Source organism: Urocitellus parryii, chromosome 6 (genome assembly GCF_045843805.1).
Source record: "Urocitellus parryii isolate mUroPar1 chromosome 6, mUroPar1.hap1, whole genome shotgun sequence".
NCBI lineage: Eukaryota > Metazoa > Chordata > Mammalia > Rodentia > Sciuridae > Urocitellus > Urocitellus parryii.
Genome location: NC_135536.1, coordinates 155194447 through 155218026, shown reverse-complemented (window position 1 = coordinate 155218026; position 23580 = coordinate 155194447). Strand labels below are relative to the sequence as shown.

At 35.4% G+C, this 23580-nt stretch overlaps 1 protein-coding gene across 3 annotated transcripts in view; it reads right to left on the bottom strand.

Annotated features, from left to right (window-relative positions):
* Positions 1–23580, bottom strand: part of Ralgapa2 (Ral GTPase activating protein catalytic subunit alpha 2) — a 321259-nt gene that overhangs the window by 214673 nt on the left and 83006 nt on the right. For all 3 annotated transcript variants that reach the window (XM_077800202.1, XM_077800203.1, XM_077800204.1), the window contains exons 10-14: positions 13991–14218; positions 5986–6153; positions 4721–4858; positions 2659–2807; positions 137–248 (exon numbers count right to left, since the gene is read on the bottom strand). In XM_077800202.1, the coding sequence (XP_077656328.1) occupies positions 137–248; positions 2659–2807; positions 4721–4858; positions 5986–6153; positions 13991–14218 (795 nt within the window). The remainder of the gene's footprint in view (positions 1–136; positions 249–2658; positions 2808–4720; positions 4859–5985; positions 6154–13990; positions 14219–23580) is intronic.

Sequence of the window (23580 nt, the reverse complement as noted above, 5' to 3'; positions counted from 1 at the left end):
GTTAAGAAGGAATGTTCCTAAAATTCAAAATTAATTTAATAATGAAAATTCTTAAAATACCCAATGATTAAAACTAATTTTCTGTAAAATCTGATTCATTTCTTGCATTTGCAGTATTTTAATATAAAACACTTACCCTAAATAGTAACCCTGCCAAGCTCTGGGCAAACAAGTCCTTTATTTGTTTATCCTTTGGCTTCTGCATGACAGCTTCTGTTATCCTGAGTAGTATTTGCAACATCTGCTCCCTGGGCCACCCAAAATAAAAGCTCATATTAATAATCACATCTACCAAGCACTTTAATTCATAGATATGAGAAATTCTCTTAAGAATTCAACAACATTAATAATCATATATTATTCAAAAGTACTAAGTCTACATGCCAATTACATTAAAATATCATAAAATAAGCTATTTTATGTTACAACAGTTCTAAAAACATGCCTCCCACATCCACACCAATAGGCAGGATAAAACAGACATCTTCCTACCCTGATTTTTTCCCACTGCAGAAAGGGAGTCAAGATGGTTTTTCTACAACTGTACTAGAGCCTTAAGGGCACTTAGGGAATAGCTGTGCCAGTCTGAACTTATGTAGCACTGTTTAATTTCCCATCCATTGTTTTATTTAACATAAAAGGTCTCCCCACCTGTTTTGTGATAGAATATAAAACTGACTTTCTGGTTGGTCTTCACTCCAGGGACACATACAGTGAGCACCATAGCACAATTCAGCTTCATAGTCCTCTTGCAAGGAGGAAGAGCATGGAAAGGCCATGGCTGGACACTAATGGGCACTGTGCTTGTGCCCAAAAAAATCCTGACAGTTGGGACAACTACAGTCACAACATCTCAATCACAATGTGCCAGCATTTTTAAAGTATCTTAAAGAAGGGGCTTTGTAAAAATTCTTAGAAGTGGGCTGGGGATGTGGTTAAGTGGTAGAGTGCTTGCCTAGCATGTGTAAGGCCCTAGGTTCAATTGCCAGTACCAAAAAAAAAAAGTCTTGGAACAGTAGAAAACACTACATAATGCTGTTAATTACGATAAACAGTGTTTTAGGAAAATGCCAAAGGGCATTTTTCTTTCTTACAGCTAAATTATATTCTTCACATTAAAGTGTCTGCTTGAGTTTTCTTTTTCTGGATTCTGTGGGAACAGAAAACACATTACCTTCTGTGTATAGGTTGGGTCCATTTGTTCTCTGGGGGAAATCACTCGATATCTGTGAGGTTTTTACACTAACCATTCATTTGTCTTTACTACTTTCTCCTTGGCCTTAAAACTCCTTAGTGATAAAACCAAGAATGGGAAGAGTAATCACGATCAGAAAAAGAGATCTCTAAACTATAATTTCTTGATACTTTTCTTCTATCTCTATGTAACAGGACAGCATTTACTCTTAACAACACACGATGTTGAATCTCATTAAACTTCTTATAGTATCAATGACTTCCGGAGATTTATTGCCTTCTTTGTACTGGCCCAATTTGATTTCAGTCCTGAAGTTATTTGTTGGCATACATTCTCACTGCACTCTAATCTACGTGTTTTCTTATTCCTATAGACTGCCTCTGAACTCTGGAAGCATAGAGAAGGAAGAGTAGCCAAGTCACGTAAGATCTAGGCACAGCAACTCTGAAGAGGACAGTTAGGAGAATAAATGTCAGAGCTGGGGACACCCTGTTGCTAAGTAGTTAGGGTACCTAGACCCCTATCAAGTGAGTCTTGACTGCTCATATCATATAATGCTTAAGACAATGGAAAACAATTCCTTCTACACAAGTAGTCACATGCCCATCATGCAAATATGATGAGAATAAGAGATAGATAGGCCCAGTTTCAGATAAAACCTTGGTGAAGGGAATTGCTGTTAGAAAGTATGAAACTGACTGAAGCAACGGCTGATAAAGACACAGAGTGAATTCAATTTAGGAACCTATGAAAGCTTGGAGAGCCATGGAATTTCCATGCAAACTTTTCTGGAAGAAAGTGGCCATGAAAAGCTCTACAGTTTCAAAAATCTTTCTAACAGTGACAAGCTGCCAGTCTGAATCACAGATTAATCCTTTCTATTTCATGAAACACTGACTGTTAGTCACTCCTCCTCAAAGGAGAAGTACTAGAAGAATACAATGTGAACAGACATGTGTGCTTTCCTTGTGCCCGAAAGGGGAGTAAAGGTTTTCCTGCATCTTTTATTATTTACTTTATTTTTACCATCTCACACAGGTAGTACTTGTACCCATTCACATATCAGCTATTCATTTTATTCATTTTTATTGAAGCAATAAAAATCAGTTTACAGAGTTTCAAGGCAATTAACCTCTTCAGGACTTATGAAGAAGGATATTATAAAGCACTGCTTTTTCACAAAACTGTTTGATGACAGTTTATAATGGAAAAACCTACCACTAAGTAATATGACTACTTTTAGTTCAAGAGCATTTTTAAAAAGAATAATGAAAATAAATGAACTATCAAAGTACTGGGTACTTACCTTCTTCATAATTCACAGAAACTGCTCCAAAAGACTGATTATCAACTTATTGTTAACTTGGTTACATCATTAAATAAATGGAAACCTTAACATTTCAATTAAGCTGAAAAATAGAAACATCTGTTTTACGATATTAATTAATTTGAAATAAACTTACCATGTCTTTTTATTCATTGTAAGCTCCATTATCATGCGCCTAAAAATAATCAAAACAGCTTTACAAGCATCAACTTGTTCTTTTAAGAGCACGGGAACTTCAGCACATGGTTCCAGCAAGAAAACGTTTGCAGCATTTGTCAGAAATACCTTAAAAATCAATAATGTAATAATTAGAAAATATAATTAGCCATATACATCTGAACAAATTTTGCCTACAGATAATAATATTAATCACCTACCATTGAATCACCTTTAAGATATCTGTTTCAATAAGGCAAGCAAGATACTAACATATACTCAAGACATTTTTAGTTCATCCCTTAGAATCACTTCAATAATATGGCATTATGTAAAAATGTGAATGTGTAACCGATGTGATCCTGCAATTTGTATTTGGGTTGAAAATGGGAGTTCATAACCCACTTGAATCAAATGTATGAAAGATGATATGTCATGTGCTTTGTAATGTTTTGAACAACCAATAAAAAAAAAAAAAGAATCACTTCAATAGACACCTTTCAAGAACTTTGCCTAGGAGGAAAAATGCTATTACATATAACTGGTATAATTTAAAAAATTTTATGAGTCATAAAAGATTTGAAGACTTCTTTTTGACATCTTCTTAACAGAAAAAAGGAAAAACAAGAATCACTGCATTTAGGTGAAAAAAATTTAGAGTAGAGGGAAGGTAGATAAAGAGAGCCTGTGGACAGACACAGGATTATGACAGAACTATGTGATTTTTTTATTGATTCTCCAGGCACATGGACTCCTGCTTCCTGGGGAGCATGGCTAGCACCACCCAAGAAAGGTGTCAACCTTGAGGAACAACAGTGTGCCCAGAAACAGACAAGGCCATATGAACCACATTGCACATCTTCAAGAAACATTTTTTTTAACTGTATAAAGATATTATGCAGTAGAATATAAAATAATATAAAACAGATTACAAATAAAATATACATAATAATCAGCTGACTACTCCATGCTCTACCCTAGACTATTAAAATCCCAAGTTCACCATCCTTTACCAGCAGGGTATCTCAGGAAAAAATGACCCTGGTTCCTATGTAGAGAGTTACTACTTAGAAACACACAGTAAAATGCAGATGACTCTAGTGGCCCATCAATCTCAGATATTGTGAGTTGTCAATCTGCTGATGAGGATAGATCGGCTTCATCTATCTAAAGATATATTCCTTCTTAGGGCTCCTTTATGTGCAACAGTACAAAAACACAAACAGTGCTTCTCTGGCTCTAGTGTATTTATCTGTATTTATCTGTATATTTATTTTGAAATCCATCTAGTGGATGGATTTCAAAATAAATATACAGATTCAATGATTAACATTAAAAATACTCCATGCCTGACCTCTTCATGGGATGCCCAACTGGATATAAACTCGGGCGAAAGAAAGCTAGGGAGCCAGGGAACAGGGGAATAAGAGGTACCCTATATTTTCACTTATACTCCTAATTGCCTTCAAGCTATATAGGACCTTAGAGATAATCTCCCAATCTCCATTTCTTTAATAAAAGTCCTGAGATCTAGGGAAGTTAAGTAAGGAGCCAAAACTGCTCTTTCCAATGTTTCCAAATGTATGGGCTCTACTTCACATGTTCATTCAGACATATAGCCAAAAGCTATTACATTAGTCATTGTTCTTTATAAATATAGGCAATTTTTAAGAGGAATATTACTTATAAAATATATAATCACCAAACATGCCTTACAAATTAGCATCCAAGTAACTGCTCCCATGTATTTGAAAGAAACTTTTAAATCTCAGACATTTTCACATTTACTGTGTAATAACTCCTCTCATAAAACTGAAAACAGTTCTCATGTCTTTTTTGACTAGGAAAAAATAACTTTAACAATTATAGCAGGAAATTAAATAGAAAATTAGAATAAGAATTTAGAAGCTAAATGGTAAAATACTATCAGGTGGCTAAAAATATAACCACATTTAATATGATATTATTCCTGCTAAACAATATTCTCAAAATGATTCCTCCAGCTGGGGAGGGGGGTCTTCCTGTCCTGGTCAGTAGCATACCTGCAACATAGCCTGGGCACCAGCTTTCACATTTGTATTGTCCTCTTCTGTCACACATCCTCTGCTCATGGCACTTGTGAAAGAGTATGTGCGTCCCCAACTGGAAGATCGTTTATGACCAGAATTTTCAGATGAGACCTTCAGAAAATAACAATCCATTAACAAAGTGCAAAGAAGCATATGTTTGAGCATTTAATTTCTTTTCTTTCTGGGTTTATTTTTTTTTTCCAGTACTGGGGATTTAACCAGGCCCTTGCGCATACTAGGCAAGCACTGTACCACTGAACTATGCCCCAACTCAACACATTTATTTTCTTACATCTGCTGAAATTCACAAGAAAACAGGTTCTGAGAGAGCAATTTTTTTTTTCTGTTTAGGAAAATATGATCTCTATTTGTTTACCACTCTACTTCTAGCACCCAAAATAGTGTATATCTTAGTATATGCTGAAGGAATGAGTCATGTTTGTCTAATGCCTGAGGGAGCAAAAGAGACAGGCCTCTAAAACACACAGATTTTATTTGCTTGCTTACTCATTTTAATATCATGACTAGTTATTAAAGTGATTTCAACAATTCAGAAACATAAAATTATGGAATTAATACAGATATTTAAAAGTAATATGGCTCTGATTAAGAATTTTAAATTAGTTTCAAAACAGCATGCCAGAAATATAAATATGACATAAGTTTCTTTTGTGTTTCAGGAAGGGTTGCACCTATGGTTTTAGATTTATCCAACCTCTTGCTTTATCTAATATGGACAGTAGCCCTTCAGGAGGACAGCATTCAGTGCTCCTTCTTGATGGTACAGGCAACACTTGCTATTTATTTGGCTAGTCCTTTCAAATGTTTAACACCCAATTGCTTCTTATACAGTTTAATGCACAAGAAAATTCTGAAAAAAAACATTCTAAATTTAGTTCCTCCAAATGCTATTTATTTAAACAAGTTGAGGAGAAAGCAGTATCTTCTTTAGTTTCACCTGTGAAATATGATGGCTTGTTAAACAACCCTCTTAGAACACTAACAATGACACCATGCATATGGCCCTAGCCTGAGGTTTAGGAGACAACTGTGATATAGATCAGAACACAGAGGATGTCTCTTTGAAGCAAGTCCTCACAGAACTCGTCCACTCATCAAACAGCATAAGTGCCTGCCTGTGCCTGCCTGTGTCCAACTAAGTGGGACTCTTGACTGAGCAGATTTACTTTGCTAAAATATATATACTCCCAACTCAAAAATACAGGCACTAAATTTACCTCCTTGTGGTCAGTCTCTGAAAATCCTAATTTTTCAGCATCTTCTTGGGCAACATCTTTTTTATCTGGTTCCTCCATGAACACAGGTTTGTCCTGCAGGATCCACTTTCTGTACACTTGAACTACTTTTCTTGTTACAGCTATTTCACAGGAAGGCAGCAAAAATGCCTGAAAGGAAAAGAGAAAACTCCCTTTAACTCTACCTGAGGTCAGATCACAAAACAGACATTTCCAGGGACCATCACTAATTTCAGAAATAGAGGTTGTAAATAAATATACCACAAAAGTCCACACATCTCTGTGTGAACTTTCAAAGAACAGAAGATGTTCTCATAACTGGGCCAGGAAACATAATGAAGTTTAAAAACAAATTCTATATTCTGAGTCATATTTCCACAAAAATAACCAAATCATACCTGTAGAGATTTTTTGATTATCACATGTTCATTGACATCACAGTGATGGCTTGAATTGGCCTGGGTTAGCAACTGCTACAAATCATTATTTTGCTTTATTTGTTTAATCTTTGAGTTTTCCTGGCCTTTTTTTCCCCTTCTTTTCCTTTCTTCTCAGCTTTCAACATCAGAATGACACTAAGTACAGTTGCCACTATTAATAAGAGCCACTGGCCACTTGTTAGCATTATGCATACTTATAAGCACTTTTTAGTATTAAAGAACCACCTTACATATTTGCACATAAGGCTTTTGAATTAATGTGATCAGATTCCAGAAATATAGGATTTAAAGGAGAAATTCATTTGCCTTTTGCTTTTCAAGTTTAAGAGCTATTTTTGTATGCAAGGTGGGTAGGAAAAATAGGTACCCCGAATTTGATAATTGCTTTAATGTCACAGATAAGAACACTAAGCCTCAGAGTACTAAAGATAATTTCCAAAGGTTCTAAAGTTAGTAATCCTCAAATTCAGGTCTTTATATCAAGTCTCTGGGACTTGTTTTAATAGCGATCTTAAGGTTCCTGCCAGAGGATGCCATTATAAGCAGATTTCACTTTAATATGGATGCATGCTTTTATGGTTTGGATATGAGCTGTCTCCCAAAAAGGTCATGTTGCTGATATAGGGGTGTTCAGAAGTGACATGATTATGAGAGTTGTAGACTAATCCATTTTATGGATTAATAATTTAAATGGATAAATGAGTGGTAACTGCAGGCATGTGGAGCATGGTTGGAGGAAGTACGTCACTGGGGGCATGCCCTTAAGAATTATATTTTTGTCCCTGGCTCCTTGCTCTCTTATTTCCAACTGCCATGAGCTGAGAAGTTTCCCTCCACCAAGCCCTTCCACCTCAGGCCCAGAGTAGGAGTCAACTGACTATGGACTGAGACCTCTAAAACCATGCACCCAAGTAAACTTTTTTTCTCTAAGTTGTTCTTGTCTGGTATTTTGGTCACAGAAATAAAAAGATAACATATATACAATTTGTAAATTTCCATGGATGATGGTTACATCATATCAAATTCTAGAACAGAGGAGTTTGTGTTATAATAAGACTATAATGTATCAATGTATCAAATATCCTGAGGTACAGCTCAAGGAAGCTCAAAACACACACACACACACACACACACACACACACACACACAGTATGACCAAGTACAAGGGTATCCCATTCTAATGATCTTCCTGAATTTTTATTACAAAAATTTTCACACATATAGATTTTTACAGTGAATGCTCATATAATCACTGCTTTGATTCCACCATAAGACACTGCTGTATTTGCTTTATCACACATTTATCTGTGAATCTACCCCTCTTATACATCTTTCATTAAATCTACTTTATTTTTGATGCATTTCAGTTAACTGCAAACACTGGTACTCTCTTCATCCATCAACTCTTCAGCATGCACTGACTAGAGCTCAACATTACTTTATTAGGTAAAATTTACAAACAATGAAATGCAAAAATCTTAAGAAAACTATTGAATCAGTTTTGACAAATATAGACAACCATGTAACTCAAGTCCAATATAAAAGTATGGCACATTGTCCTACTCCTGGAAAGCAAATAATAACTCCTTAAAAGAAAATAAAATCATGGTAAACCAAAAATTATTTCTACGAACAACCTGGTTAATATCATATATAACATATTAATAAAAATCAGAAATATGAGCAAAGATGTCAATTCAAACAAAACCACAATTTAAAGAATTGATAATAGTTTAAAAACATAGAATATCTAAGTAATGAGAGTATCAAAAACTGAAGTAAATAAAACTTTAAAATAAAATAACCAAAAGTAATAACTTAGTGTATATCCACATATACAAAATGGACACAGTTGAAGAAAACACTTGGAGAAATATCAGAGGAAAATATCCAGAATGAAGCAAGGAAAAACAAAAGATATTGCTTCTTATTTATGCACACTTTTGGAGAGAAAATACAATGAAAAGGTTACTCTATATGCATGGTTTGAAGGAAGAAAAAAAAGAAAATAATATTAGAAGAAAGAACGGCTGAGAGTTTTGCAGAATTAGTGAATGGTATCAATCCACAAATTCAAGAATCACATACACACACACACACACACACAAAAAAAAAACAAGATGAATACAAAGCATATTACCATAAAAGCAATGAAAATAAAAAATAATCCAAGAATTTTAAAGGAGACAGAGACCAGGTGTGGTGGCAGACATCTGTAATGCCAGCATTTTGGGAGGCTGAGGCAGGAAGTTCGAGACCAACTTAGGGAGACCCTGTCTCAAAATAAGAAGTATAAAGGATTGGCTAGGTAGATCAGTGGTTAAGTGCCCTAGATCCAATCCCCAGTACCAAAAAAAAAAAGAGGGAAAAAAGACATTTCCTCCAAAGTAATGACCACATGACTTAACTCTCAAGTGGAAGCCGCTGAACAGTAATGAGTTATAAACAATGAACAGTAATGAACAAAATTATTTGAAGTTCAGAAAGCAAATAGTTAATAATGGTAGAATTTACACCCAGAAATAATATACTTCAAAAATGAAAGCAAAATACAGACATTTTCAGATAAGAAAAATGTGTTACCAAAACACATAAACTAAGGTAAATATTAAAAAATTATCCCCTGGGCAGAACCAAAATTATCCTCAGTCAGAGATTAGGGAAGGAATAAAATATAACAAAAGGGATTTGTATAAATGCAGATAGGAAAGTATATGATGATATATATGAATAAAACTGGATAAAATGATAATATTTCTGAAATATAAAAATTAAAGAATTGACAATAGTTTAAAAACATAGAATATATATATTCTACACATAAAATAGAATTTGAATAGATAACAAAGGCAGGAAAACTGAGAAGGAATGAATGGAACTAAAAATTATTAAGTATGCTAAAGTTAATACTAAATTTAAGTTAGGGATACATATTGTTAATCATTAAAATAACTACAAATTAGTATAATACTACTAATCTAATTAGAGGAGAAAAATGATATACTAAAAACATGAAAACTGAAAGAACTCAACACAATTAAAAAGTAAAATGGCATATACCACACACAAACCCAAAAGAAGCAGTTGCTGTGTTACATGTGAATGTAATAATGTTCCAATTAAAAGGCAGAGGTTATAACATTGGATTTAAAAAACAATTCAAGGGCTGAGGATATAGCTTAGTGGTAGAGGGCTTACTTAGCAAGCATGGGGCCCTATGTTCAATGCCAGTACCACAAGAAAAAAAATTAAAAACATTTATTCATAATTTATAAGAGAATAACCAAAACATATGGGCATGGGGAGGTTGAAAGTCAAAAGGAAAAACGTATAGCATTTGAACATTAACCAAAAGAAAACTGGCAGAGCTATATTAAGAATTTGAGGCAACATGAAAAAAAAAAAAAAAAGCATTACTAAAGAGAGAAGCTGCTTTTTTGGGAGGGGGAAGCCAGGGATTGAACTCTAAGGGACTTAACCACTGAGCCACATCCCCAGCCCTTTTAAAATATTTTATTTAGAAACAGGGTCTCCCTGAGTTGCTTAGGGCCTCTTAGAAGTTTCTTAAATTCGATCCAGAGGAACATACAACAATTCTAAATTCGTACTGCAGCCAACGTTTTGCCAAAAATACAGCAAACACTGATAGACTTTCAAGGGGAAAAAAGGGGAATTCATCATCATAACAGTTTACTCTCAGCAACTAGAACAGCAAACAAAAAAGAATACATAAGCCATTCTCATTAGACTCTCCATGTCTCTCACTCTTACGGTTCTCACTTCTGTGTCTCTGAGGTAAAATCAGAACAGTTTCTTCATCCATTTTATTACATAGAGCTGCATCTAATCTACTATTAAACTTACCCACTGAGGTTTTCTTTTAACATTCCAATTATTACATGTTTTTTTCAACATTTCAGAAATTCTATTTTATCCTGAACAAATATGAATTGGTCATGTGTTGCAGTTTCTTGTTTACTGCAACATTTTCAAACTTGTCTTTAAATTATTTAAAAATGTCAAATCTACTAATTCTATACTTTCAATTATATAACTGAAGTCCTTATGAGGTTTTCCTGCATCTGAATTGTATGCCTAAAAAGGTTCTGGCTTACAAATTCCTAAATGAAAGAAAACCAATATTATTAAACCCAGCTCAGCTGCTGATCACATGTTAAAAGCAAAAGAAAAACATTTGCCATCTTAAAAGAACTCATGGAACAGAGTTCCAGACACCCTATTGAAAATACTCAATGACAAATCAAGGCAAAACACAAAGTCAATCAAAGCAAGTATTTTAGAACTATGGAACCAAGAAGAATGATCTACTAAAACCAGAACCAAGTCTAAACAACTCTGTACCTTTACATTCCAAAATCAATTTCAAACGATGGGATAAATTTACACTATAATAAAGTTAGCAGACGGAGAGAGGGGGCTGAAGAAAATATAAGGCTGCTAATTTCATATTTCATAACAGGAATTCAATAGTGCTACCTAAAATTATAACATGTAATTAAAACATTATTCCAAATCAGGCAGCGTGGTGCACATCTGTAAGCACAGTAAATTGGGAGGCTGAGACAGGAGGATCACAAGTTTGAGGCCAGCCTGGATCACTTAGAGAGACCCAATTTCAAACTAAAATTTTAAAAAGGGATGCAGATGGAGCTCAGGGACAGAACACTCCCAGATTACAGCCCTGGTGCCACAAAAAAAAAAAAAAAAAAAAAAAAACAACAACAAAAAAAACTCTTGAGGAATTAAAGATTCCATTGTCATATTTTCTCAGTCCCCATCCTGACCTCTGGCACTTGTACTTATCTACCCTCGCCTTGATCTCAGTTGAGATCTGTCCTGTTCCACTTTTACCTGTCCATGCACATGGTTGCCTGACCATTTCATCTCTGCTTCCCTATCTGTCCATTTGCACTTGTCTGCCTTTTTGCATCTCCTATCTGAACTTTCCCACCAACCTGCTTAATTCCATACTTGAGAGTTGGACTGTTTACACTTATCTGTCTGATCTTCTATGTATGACTTCTGGTATGTTTATGCTTTCAGGTCCCCTGACACCCTCTTGCCCACCTGCCAACCTGCTTACATCATTTATTATCCAGCTGCTCTCTGCAGGTGTCTCATCTATTTGGATAGCAAGGTCAATAAACACACATACGCACACTGAAATACTTAGAATGATATTCTTCTAACATTAATGATGATCATTTAGATGGTGGTGTTTTCAGCAATTTGTTTTTGCTTTCTCTTCCATAATTATAAACTATATTTATCTAATGAACATATTTTTAATAAAATTATTCTTTAAAATAAAATCAATATACAAAACAACCCCATGAATAAACATCCTTTAGAACAATGCTTCAAACTATTCAGATCATTACCTAAGCAAGGCATGTTATAGGATATATGCATCTATATAGAGAGAGTATTACATAAATAAATCATGTTTCACAGAGAAATACTAATCCTTGTAACATGAAGTACATTGTGGAATGTTTTGATCTATTTTATTATTTAAAGAATAAAACTGGATTTAACTCACCCAGCTGATTTCATGACCTATACAAAGGGGCACAACAGTTTTTCATCTAACTGATAAACTCTAGTTAAAAAAACAGTTTCTCGTGGATCCACCCAGTGACCATAACTGCTCACACTTAAGCACTGTACCACTGCCTGTCTTTCCTATTGGGGGTAGGAGAGATGAATGCTATCCTGAACATTGCTGAATTTCATCTTTCTTCAATTACTACTTCTACTACTTCAAGTTGCTGAACCATCCTGTATCAGGTGACTTGCACCACCTGATCCTTTAGCCCCTGCCGCAAACCTTCCTGTCTGCCTTTAATCTCATATAACAAGGGGACATCTGATCTTCCACCATCTCACACTATTCTCTGCAGTATATATGCATATATCTCATCTCCCAACTGAAAATATGCATTTCTTGAATGTCCATTTTAAACTTTAATATCCTTTAGACTTAAATAGTTTCTGAATATCTTTATTTAAAATTGAAAAACAAATTATTATGAAAGAAATCACATTTTGTCTTCTGTATAAGAAAAATCCTCATTAACCAAGAAAGAGCAATAAATGCAATTTAAAACCCATGTGGAGGGTTCTCCTTGCTCTGTCAGAGGGCTCTAGCTTAGAATTTCTCCACAAAAGCACTACTGCCATGTTGGGCTGTATAGTTCTCTGTTGTGATGGTAATTAAGAATGAGGGCTGTTCTGTGCATTGCAGAATATTTAACAACATTCTGACTGCTACCCACTACATGTCAGTACCACCCCTTCTCTGTTATCATGATCAAAATAGTCTCCAGACATTGCTCAGTGTGTCCCCCAACCAAAAGGGGTAGGGGGCAATATCAGCCCTGGCTGCAAACCTCTGATGTCACTTGTGGCTGCTAATTTCTTCCCTCCCTTGCTTACACCTCTTTACTTGTTTACTTTCTCTTCCCAGCACCTTTCCATTTATCAGTTTCTATTTCATGTCTCAGCCTCAGCGCTCCTTTCTCTCCTTTTATTCCCCTCCCCATCCAGCTTTTTCTCTTGCCATAAATACTTCTCATGTGTACTTTTCCTTTCTCAGGAACGTACATTTTATAGGTCTCCCTGAAGCCCTGGGAACAAACCAGCCTCTTTGTTATTAGGTCCACTTGTTTCTGGGTACTCAGGCGCTGACCACCTACCTCTGAGTTTATTTAGTTTGCTATGGAAACATTAAGATATTGGTTGAGTTTTCTTTCCTTATAAAGGAATGTTTCAAAAACAAAACTTTTTTTTTTTAATCACAAAAAAAGCCTTTTTATGGATCACAAAAAGTAGGATTTCATGGATCATTACTGACTTCTATAATTCAGCCCAACTCATCAACAGTCTTTCTTGGAATGTTATAAGTAAAAAAACAATATGAATTTGGAATATCTTCCAAAGGTCCATGCATTTAATAAAAGCTTTGTTGGGGCTAGGGTTGTGGCTTAGCGGCAGAGTGCTTGCCTAGCATGTGTGAGCCACTAGGTTCGATCCTCAGAAACACATAAAAAATAAAAATAAAAAATAAAGGTATTGTGTCCAACTACAACTAAAAAAATATTTTAAAAAAAATAAATAAAAGCTTTGTCTGCAGTTTGGCACTATGGGAAGGTGGTAGAAACTCTTCAGGAAGTGTGCCCTGGAGGAAGGTTTTAGTCACCACTAGGGTCATGCCTACAAAGGGGATTGTGAGACCCTGGACTCTTCCTCTTTCTCTATTTTTCACACCCAGCCATGAAGTGAACAGGACTCCTCTGCCTCCTGCTCTTGCCATAATGTACTGTGTTGCCACAGGGATAAAGTGAGAGAGCCAACTGGTCATGGACTAACACCTCCAAAACTATAAGCCAAAATAAGCCTTTTATCTTTTCAAATGTATTTGTCTCAGGTATTTTCTAGACTAACAGGAAGCTGGCTAATACAAGCAAAAACAAAAATTTCTTCAGTTTCATAAACTGGTAACACATGCATAAATACACACTAACCTGGCGAAATACTTCATTCACAAAATTGACATAACCACGTGTTGACAAGAGAATCCGCTGCACCATTTCATACACTGTTCGGTACTCTTCTTCAATGCTACAAAGGCTGGTGTTGCTGAGTCTTCGGTCAGACAAGGTGCTGCTGTTAGAATGGTTTTTGTCCTGCTCTGTTGGCCCACTGCTATCCAACTCTGGCACCCTCTCTTGTACTGCTCCACCACCAACAGTCTGGAAGAAAGTCATTACATTTCTCAGTGATTCACATCCCTACTCAAAGGCAGCTAGCAAAACTTAAGAGTTGCCTTTTTGTTTTTGTTTTGGTTGGTGCTTGGTATTAAACCCAGGGCATCCTTCGTGCTAAGAATGAACTTTACTGCTGAGATATGCCCCTTACCTCGCGTCTTACCTTGTTTTAAAATAATCTAGTTACCAACCAATTTCACAGGGCACAGTAAGCCAAAACCTAGTTATTGCTTAAAGCACACATTCTGGAACCTATAGTTACCCATTACCTAATTAACCGACTAATTCTTCCTCAATTTAGTTATTTTAATAAGAAAACTAGTAAGTTATTTCAGGAAAGAGGGCTGTGAAATTTTATCACCCCCAAAATTTAATTTGGGTTTGTAAAATCACAGAATAAATTAATGCACAAATACATGTGTATTATCATCATGTTAGGTCTCCAGACATCAGCATTTACTCTGAGGTCACAGAAATTTGAAAATGCAAGGGACTTCTTACAGCAACAAGATTGGGAGGCATCATGTGACTCATAAACCTAAATGACCTTGATGGAGGACTGCATAACCTTTAAAGGGTATTTTAAGAAAAAAATCTTGATCTGAGTTTTATACTCAAAATCTCAGTCAAATTTAACTAAAATGTTTACAAAATTTTAAGTATTGAGAAAACATTAGGAGCACAAAGGAATAAAGTAATTCATGTGATGATTTACAAAGCTAATATTGATATTTGCTCTGATTTCTCCATAGAATGAAAGGTTTCCTTCAAACATAAGCAGGTATAATTTTACTTCACCTTCATAAGCAATATTATTACTTTTAAAAGTCAGAAATATATAATGCAAATACAACTAAAATTTTACATACTGGGCATACTTTTTACAAGACATGGTAAGACATGAATAGTACAAAACTAATTTCAGAACTACTATGACAACATGAAAATAAAACAATACCCAATGGTAATCTCTAGGGTAAATTAGTGGAAGGTTAATATTTATAGTAATTTTTCTATTCATACCTTAGTTATTAGGCCTTAGTTATTAAGGCTTATCAAAGACCCTCCTTATCACCCTGTGATATACTGCCCTTTTGAAACTCTTTCATCTCTTTGAAAGATCTACTGTCTTCCGTGGAAAAATAAAATTCTACACATTTTATTTCTTTTTTTATCTGGAATGACCCAAGGATGAGATGAATATGCTCTGGAAAGAGGTCCACGAAAAGTGTCAAAAGACTTGCTTCTACATTAAGTCGCTAAGACAAGTCACTTAACTTCATTTGAACTTCCTCCTTCCTTCTTCCTCCACTCCTCCTGTCCTTCCTTCCAGACCCAGGGTCTTGCTATGTTGCCAAAGCTGACCTCAAACTCCTGGAATCAATTGATCATCCCACATTAGCCTCCCAAGTAATTGGGACTACAGGCATGTGAACCATTCCCTACAATTTTCTTTTAATTTCTTAAAAAAAAAAAAATTATAGAGCATGGAGAATCTTAGACTAGGACGAATGTCTCTTATGGCTCAAAAACCTATGACTTTTTGACAGCTATTTTTCCCACAGTCTAAAAAGAAAGCAACATGTACATGTGCAGAAAATTAAAGATTATTGCACATCTCTTTCTGTAGACAGGTGAAGAGCCCAATGGGCAAATACATTTGTATAATCATTACATTAGGTTTTCACCCTCAGCATGTTCTATGTGGCTCCCTTCCTTTTCTCTACTAAACTGCGTTATGCCTTTCACCAGTGGAAAGAGTAGAATAGACCTGTGCCAGTGTCACTCAGGCCAGGGGGCTAATAGTTACATTTTCCATCTCTTGAAATATTTTGCTCTTGGAGTCCCAAGAAAGTAAGAATTTCAACTATACCCTGCTAGTGAGACAGGATGGAAAGGAGTCCGAGATGAATCCAAATTTCCTTCCAACTGGCCCAACTGAAGTAACAGGCATATGAATGAAGTCATCTTGGATTCTCCAGATTAATCAGCTTTCAGCTAAAGATTTCTACCCAGTGTAGACTGGATTTAAAAAAAAAAAAGATCCAACAATATGCTGCCTACAGGAGACTCATCTGATAGGAAAAGACATATAAACAACAAGGTGAAAGGTTGGGAAAAATCATACCACTCACATGGACCTTGGAAGCAAGCAGGGGTGTCCATACTCATATCAAATAAAATAGACTTCAAGCCAAAGTTAATCAAAAGGGATAAAGAAGGACACTACATACTGCTCAAGGGAACCATTCACCAACAAGATGTAACAATCATTAATATATATGCCCCAAACAATGGTGCAGCTATGTTCATCAAACAAACTCTTCTCAAGTTCAAGAGTCAAATAGACCACAACACAATAATCATGGGAGATTTTAACACACCTCTCTCACCACTGAACAGATCTTCCAAACAAATGTTGAATAAAGAAACTATAGAACTCAATAGCACAATTAATAACTTAGACTTAATTGACACATGTAGAATATATCAACCAATATCACGCAGACAAACACTTTTTTTTCTCAGCAGCACATAGATCCTTCTCAAAAATAGACCATATATTATGCCAAAGGGCAACTCTTAGCAAATACAAAGGAGTAGAGATATTACCATGCATTTTATCTGATCATAATGAAATGAAATTGGAAATCAATGATAAAATAAGGAAGAAAAATTCCTACATCACATGGAGAATGAACAATATGCTATTGAATGAACAATAGGTTACAGAAGACATCAAGAAGGAAATTAAAAAATTCTTAGAGGTAAATGAAAACAAAGACACAACATATCAAAATCTCTAGGACACTATGAAAGTAGTATTAAGAGGAAAATTCATTGCATGGAGTTCATTCCTTAAAAGAAGAAAAAGCCAACAAATAAATGACCTCAGACTACATCTCAAAGCCCTAGAAAAAGAACAAATCAGCAGCAAATGCAGTAGAAGTCAAGAAATAATTAAAATCAGAGCTGAAATCAATGAAGTCAAAACAAAAGAAATATTTGAAAAAATTGACAAAACTAAAAGTTGGTTCTTTGAAAAAATAAATAAGAATGACAGACCCTTAGCCATGCTAATGAAGAGAAGAAGAGAGAGAGCCCAAATTACAAGCATACAGGATGAAAAAGGCAATATCACAACAGACAACACAGAAATAGAGAAGATAATTAGAAATTATTTTGAAACCTTATACTCTAATTTATTAAATAGAAGATAGTGAAGGCATCGATAAATTCCTTAAGTCATATGATCTGCCCAGATTGAGTCAGGAAGATATATACAACTTAAACAGACCAATATCAAGTGAGGAAATAGAAGAAGCCATCAAAAAATTACCAACCAAGAAAAGCCCAGGACCGGACAGATATACAGCTGAGTTTTACGAGACCTTTAAAGAAGAACTAACACCAATATTGATCAATCTATTTCAGGAAACAGAAAAAGAGGGAGTACTTCCAAACTCATTCTATGAGGCCAATATCACCCTGATTCCAAAACCAGACAAAGACACCTCAAAGAAAGAAAACTTCAGACCAATATCTCCAATGAATATAGATGGAAAAATCCTCAGTAAAATTCTGGCAAATAGGATACAAAAACATATCAAAAAGATCATGCACAATGATCAAGTAGGATTCATCTCTGGGATGCAAGCTTCGTTCAACATATAGAAATCAATAAATGTAATTCATCACATCAATAGACTTAAAGATAAGAACCATATGATCATCTCCATAGACGCAGAAAAAGCATTCGACAAAGTACAGCACCCTTTATGTTCAAAACACTAGAAAAACTAAGGGATAACAGGAACTTATCTCAATATTGTAAAAGCTAACTACGCTAAGCCCCAGGCCAGCATCATTCTAAACAGAGAAAAACTGAAGGCATTCCCTCTAAAATCTGGAACAAGACGGGGATGCCCTCTCTCACCACTTCTATTCAACATAGTTCTTGAAACACTGGCCAGAGCTATTAGACAGACAAAAGAAATTAAAGGACTAACCATAAGAAAAGAAAAACTTAAACTAGCACTATTTGCTGATGATATGATTCTATACCTAGAAGACCCAAGAAAGTCTACCAAGAAACTTTTAGAACTAGTAAATGAATTCAGAAAAGTGGCAGGATATAAAATCAACACCCAAAAATCAAAGGCATTCCTGTATATCAGTGACAAATCCTCTAAAAAGGAAATGAGGAAAACTACCCCATTCACAATATCCTCAAAAAATAAAATAAAATAAAATAATTGGGAATCAACTTAACAAAAGAGGTGAAAGATCTATACAATGAAAACTATAGAACCCTAAAGAGAGAAATAGAAGAAGACCTTACAAAATGCAAAGATCTACCTTGCTCATGGATAGGCAGCATTAATATTATTAAAATGACCATATTACCAAAAGCACTATACAGGTTCAATGCAATTCTGATCAAAATCCCAATGGCATTCCTCATAGAAATAGAAAAAGCAATTATGGGGCTGGGGATGTGGCTCAAATGGTAGCGCGCTCGCCTGGCATGCGTGTGGCCCGGGTTCGATCCTCAGCACCACATACCAACAAAGATGTTGTGTCAGCCGAGAACTAAAAAAAAAATTAAATATTAAAAAAAAATTCTCTCTCTCTCTCTCTGTCCTCTCCTCTCTCACTCTCTCTTTAAAAAAAAAAAAAAAGCAATTATGATATTCATCTGGAAAAATAAGAGACCCAGAATAGCTAAAGCAATTCTAAGCAGGAAGAATGAAGTAGGTGGTATCGCTATACCAGACCTTAAACTATACTACAGAGCAACAGTAACAAAAACAGCATGGTATTGGCACCAAAACAGGCAGGTAGACTCATGGTACAGAATAGAGGACACAGAGACTAACCCACAAAATTACAACTACCTTATATTAGACAAAGGTGCCAAAAGCATGCACTGGAGAAAGGATAGTATCTTCAACAAATGGTGCTGGGAAAACTGGAAATCCATATGCAACAAAATGAAATTGAATCCCTATCTCTCGCCATGCACAAAAGTTGACTCAAATGGATCAAGGATCTAGGAATTAAACCAGAGACTCTGCGTCTAATAGAAGAAAAAGTAGGCCCTAATCTCCATTACATAGGGCTAGGCCCCAATTTCCTTAATAAGACGCCTATAGCACAAGAATTAAAACCAAGAATCAACAAATGGGATGGATTCAAACTAAAAAGTTTTTTCTCAGCAAGAGAAATAATATGTGAGGTGAATAGGGAGCCTACATTCTGGGAACAAATTTTTACCCCCCCACACATCATAGCGCTAATCTGTAGGGTATATAAAGAGCTCAACAAGATAAGCACACAAAAAAACAAATAATCCAATCAATAAATGGGCCAAGGACCTGAACAGACACTTCTCAAAACAGGATATAAATCAGTCAACAAATATACGAAAAAATGCTCATCATCTCTACAATCAGAAAAATGCAAATTAAAACTACTCTAAGATACCATCTCACTCAGTAAGAATGGCAGCCATTATGAAGACAAACAACAAGTGCTGGCGAGGATGTGGGGAAAAAGGTACACTCATACACTGCTGGTGGGACTGCAAATTGGTGCAGCCAATTTGGAAAGCAGTATGGAGATTCCTTGGAAAGCTGGGAATGGAACCACCAATTTGACTCAGCTAAGCTATTCCTCTTCTCAGACTATACCCAAAGGACCTAAAAACAGCATACTACAAGGACACAGCCACATCAATGTTTATAGCAGCACAATTCATAATAGCTAAACTGTGGAGCCAATCTAGATGCCCTTCACTGAATGATTGAAAACAAATGTGGCATTTATACACAATGGAATATTACTCAGCACTAAAAAAATAATAAGATCATGGCATTTGCAGGAAATGAATGGCATTAGAGCAGATTATGCTAAGTGAAGTTAGCCAATCCCCAAAAAACAAATGCCGAATGTCTTCTCTGATATAAGGGGGTTGACTCAAAATGAGGTAGGGAGGAAGAGCATGGGAAGAAGATTACCTCTAGTTAGGGGAGAGGAGAGGGAAGGAAACGGAGGGAGAAGGAAAATTGCATGGATGGTGGAAGGAGACCCTCATCGTTACACAAAATACATGTATGAAGATATGAATTTGATATCAACATATTTTGTATACAGAGATATGATAAACTGTGGTATAAAGGTGTATTAAGAATTGTAATGCAAATAATAATAATAATTATAGAGCTCATGTAAAATAAATTTTAAAAAAAGAAAAACAAAGATTTCTACCCAGTGACCCCAGTTAATGCTAGATGAAACTCTAGATGAAACCATACACTGCCCCACTTCCTGACTCAAACTGTGAAATAATAGGATAAAATGGTTGCTGTTTTAAGCTACTAAATTTGAGATGATTTGTAACATATCAATATGATAAATTTCTTAAATGTCCCTAAAGAATTGTATTTAAAGGTATCAAATCATTTAAAAATAAGCTCTATCAAATGGAACAGAAATAGCATAGATGGATTTCTCATTATCATATAAGACAAAAACTATTTCTCTTAATAAAATGCTTTCCTTAGCCTTTCATGGTCCACAGTCCTGCTTTAAAAGCTACTTTCCAAAATCATCTATATGTTTTGACATTCATAATTATAGTAAGTGGTAAGACTGAAGACAAACTGAATATCTAAAACTACTAATTTCTTGCCCTTTTTACAAAGATTAACATAAATATGAATAGAATTAGTGCTAAAGAGAGTTCATTTTCTACCCATTAGAATCAAGCTAGGATTCTCAATAGTTATTTCGTATCAGTTCAAAGATGACTTTTACTTGTTTGGCATGGGAAAAAGCTTTAATCAGCAAATCAAACATTTATTTGGGTCAGGCCAGCATTGCCAGGGCTCAGACACTGCATGATACAGGTTACCACTTATTTCCTTCCTCTCAACCCTCCCTGATACCTTGGTATCCTTTCAACACCACAGCTTATGCTCCCAGACAGGCTGAGAACACCCACACAAAGTTAAGTATTAAACAAGGGGATGAAGAAAGCTTTCTGCTGGCAATGCCCATGCCACTCAATCCCTGTCTTGATTTGCCTGAATGCTTATTGGAAGCCTTTGTAGAGTTTAACAGCAACAGAGAATACTAGAGCAATAGTAAACAAACAAATGTAAAAATTCCTGTAGACTTGTCAGTTTGTGGGACTCACTTTTTCCAACTGCTTATTCCATGAAATACAATTTCATGAAATCCACAGCCCATAGGTCATCATGAAGGGCTGGCTCAGAATTAGTAAAAGTGGTATTTTATTAATGAAAGAAAAGAACTCATATAAGTAAATATGATCAACTGCCTTGCCATATCAAACTTTCTTTTTTATTCCCTGATAGGCTTTCTAGGCTTTAATGTTTAACTACTGTCTATCTAGAACTGATACAAAGCAGCTGTTGCTGAAATGTTGCCTGATTTGGTGATTTTTAAAAATCACCAGTACTTCTATCTCAAATAAAAATGAATTGCTAAGAAATTAATAATACTTCACTAAAAAATTCAGCTGAAATGATGCACCAAGAACATTCAGATTTGAAAAATAGGTTTACTGTTGCTACAACATATTAAGGAGTATACTAGTGACTGCATTTTTGCTCTCCCAGGAATGATGCCACTAAACAAGAAAATTTGTTAAACCATATTTACCTAGAAGTAACTTAGTGAAGTCTAGAAGGTACACTGATTCCTTCCCTCCCTGGTAAAAAATGCTGTCAAATGTATTAGTTGTAGATGAAGAGAAAAGTATTCTCATAACTTTGGGGGGAAAAGAAAAGAACACCTCATATATCACCTTTAACAAAGTGGCAAAAACATGAACTATTTTGAAGCGGTACTTAAAAATACTGTTTTGAAGGTCTTTTTTTTTTCCAAAGCAAGGATTTATTTATTTTAAGTAATTTTTTAATTTATATATGGCAGCACAATGTATTATAATTCTTATTACACATATAGAGCACAATTTTTCATATCTATGGTTGTATACAAAGTATATTCACACCAATTCGTGTCTTCATACATGTACTTTGGATAATGATGTCCATCACATTTGACCATCATTTCTAACCCCATGCCCACTCCCTTCCCCTCCACCCCTCTTCCCTATCTAGAGTTCATCTACTATTCCCATGTCCCCCCTCCCTACCTCACTATGAAACAGCCTTCTTATATCAGAGAAAACATTCAGCATTTTTTTGAGGGGGGGATTGGCTAACTTCATTTAGCATTGTCTTCTCTAAACTCCAACCATTTACCTGCAAATGCCATGATTTTATTCTCTTTTACTGCTGAGTAATATTCAATGTATATATGCCACATTTTTTTTATCCATTCAACTACTGAAGATGGGCATCTAGGTTGGTACCACAGTTTAGCTATTGTGAATTGTGCTGCTATAAACATTGATAGGGCTGTGTCTCTGTAGTATGCTGTTTCTAAGTCCTCTCTCTGGGTATAGACCAAGGAGAGGGATAGCTGAGTCAAATGGTGGTTCCATTCCCAATTTTCCAAGAAATCTCCATACCGATTTCCATATTGGCTGCACCAATTTGCAGTCCCATCAGCGGTGTATGAGTATACATTTTTCCCCACATCCTTGCCAACACTTACTGCTGTTTGTATTCCTAATAGCTGCCATTCTGACTGGAGTGAGATGAAATCTTAGAGCTTAGTTTTCATTTACATTTCTTTAATTGCTAGAGATGATGAACATTTTTTTCATATATTTGTTAACTGATTGTATATCATCTTCTGAGAAGTGTCTGTTCAGTCAGGACTTTGGCCCATTTATTGATTGGGTTATTTGTTTTTTTTTTTTTTTTTGGTGCTTAGCTTTTGAGTTCTTTATATACCTTAAAGATTAGTGTTCTATCTGATGTGTAAGGGGTAAAAATTTGCTCCCAATATGTTTTTCTTTTGCTGAGAAGAAACTTTTTAGGTTGAGTCCATCCAATTTATTGATTCTTGATTTTAATTCTTGCAGCAAAGGAGTCTTACTAAGGAACCTTGGGCCTCACTCACATGATGGAGATTAGGGCCTGCTTTTTCTCGTATTAGATGCAGGGTCTCTGGTTTAATTCCTAGGTCCTTGATCCATTTTGAGTTGAGTTTTGTGCATGGTGAGAGATAGGGGCTTAATTTCATTTTTTTGCCTATGGATTTCCAGTTTTCCAAGCACGATTTGTTGAAGAGGCTATCTTTTCTACAATGTGAGTTTTTGGTGCCTTTGTCTAATATAAGATAATTGTAATTATGTGGGTTAGTCTCTGAGTCCTCTATTCTATTCCATTAGTCTACCAGTCTGTTTT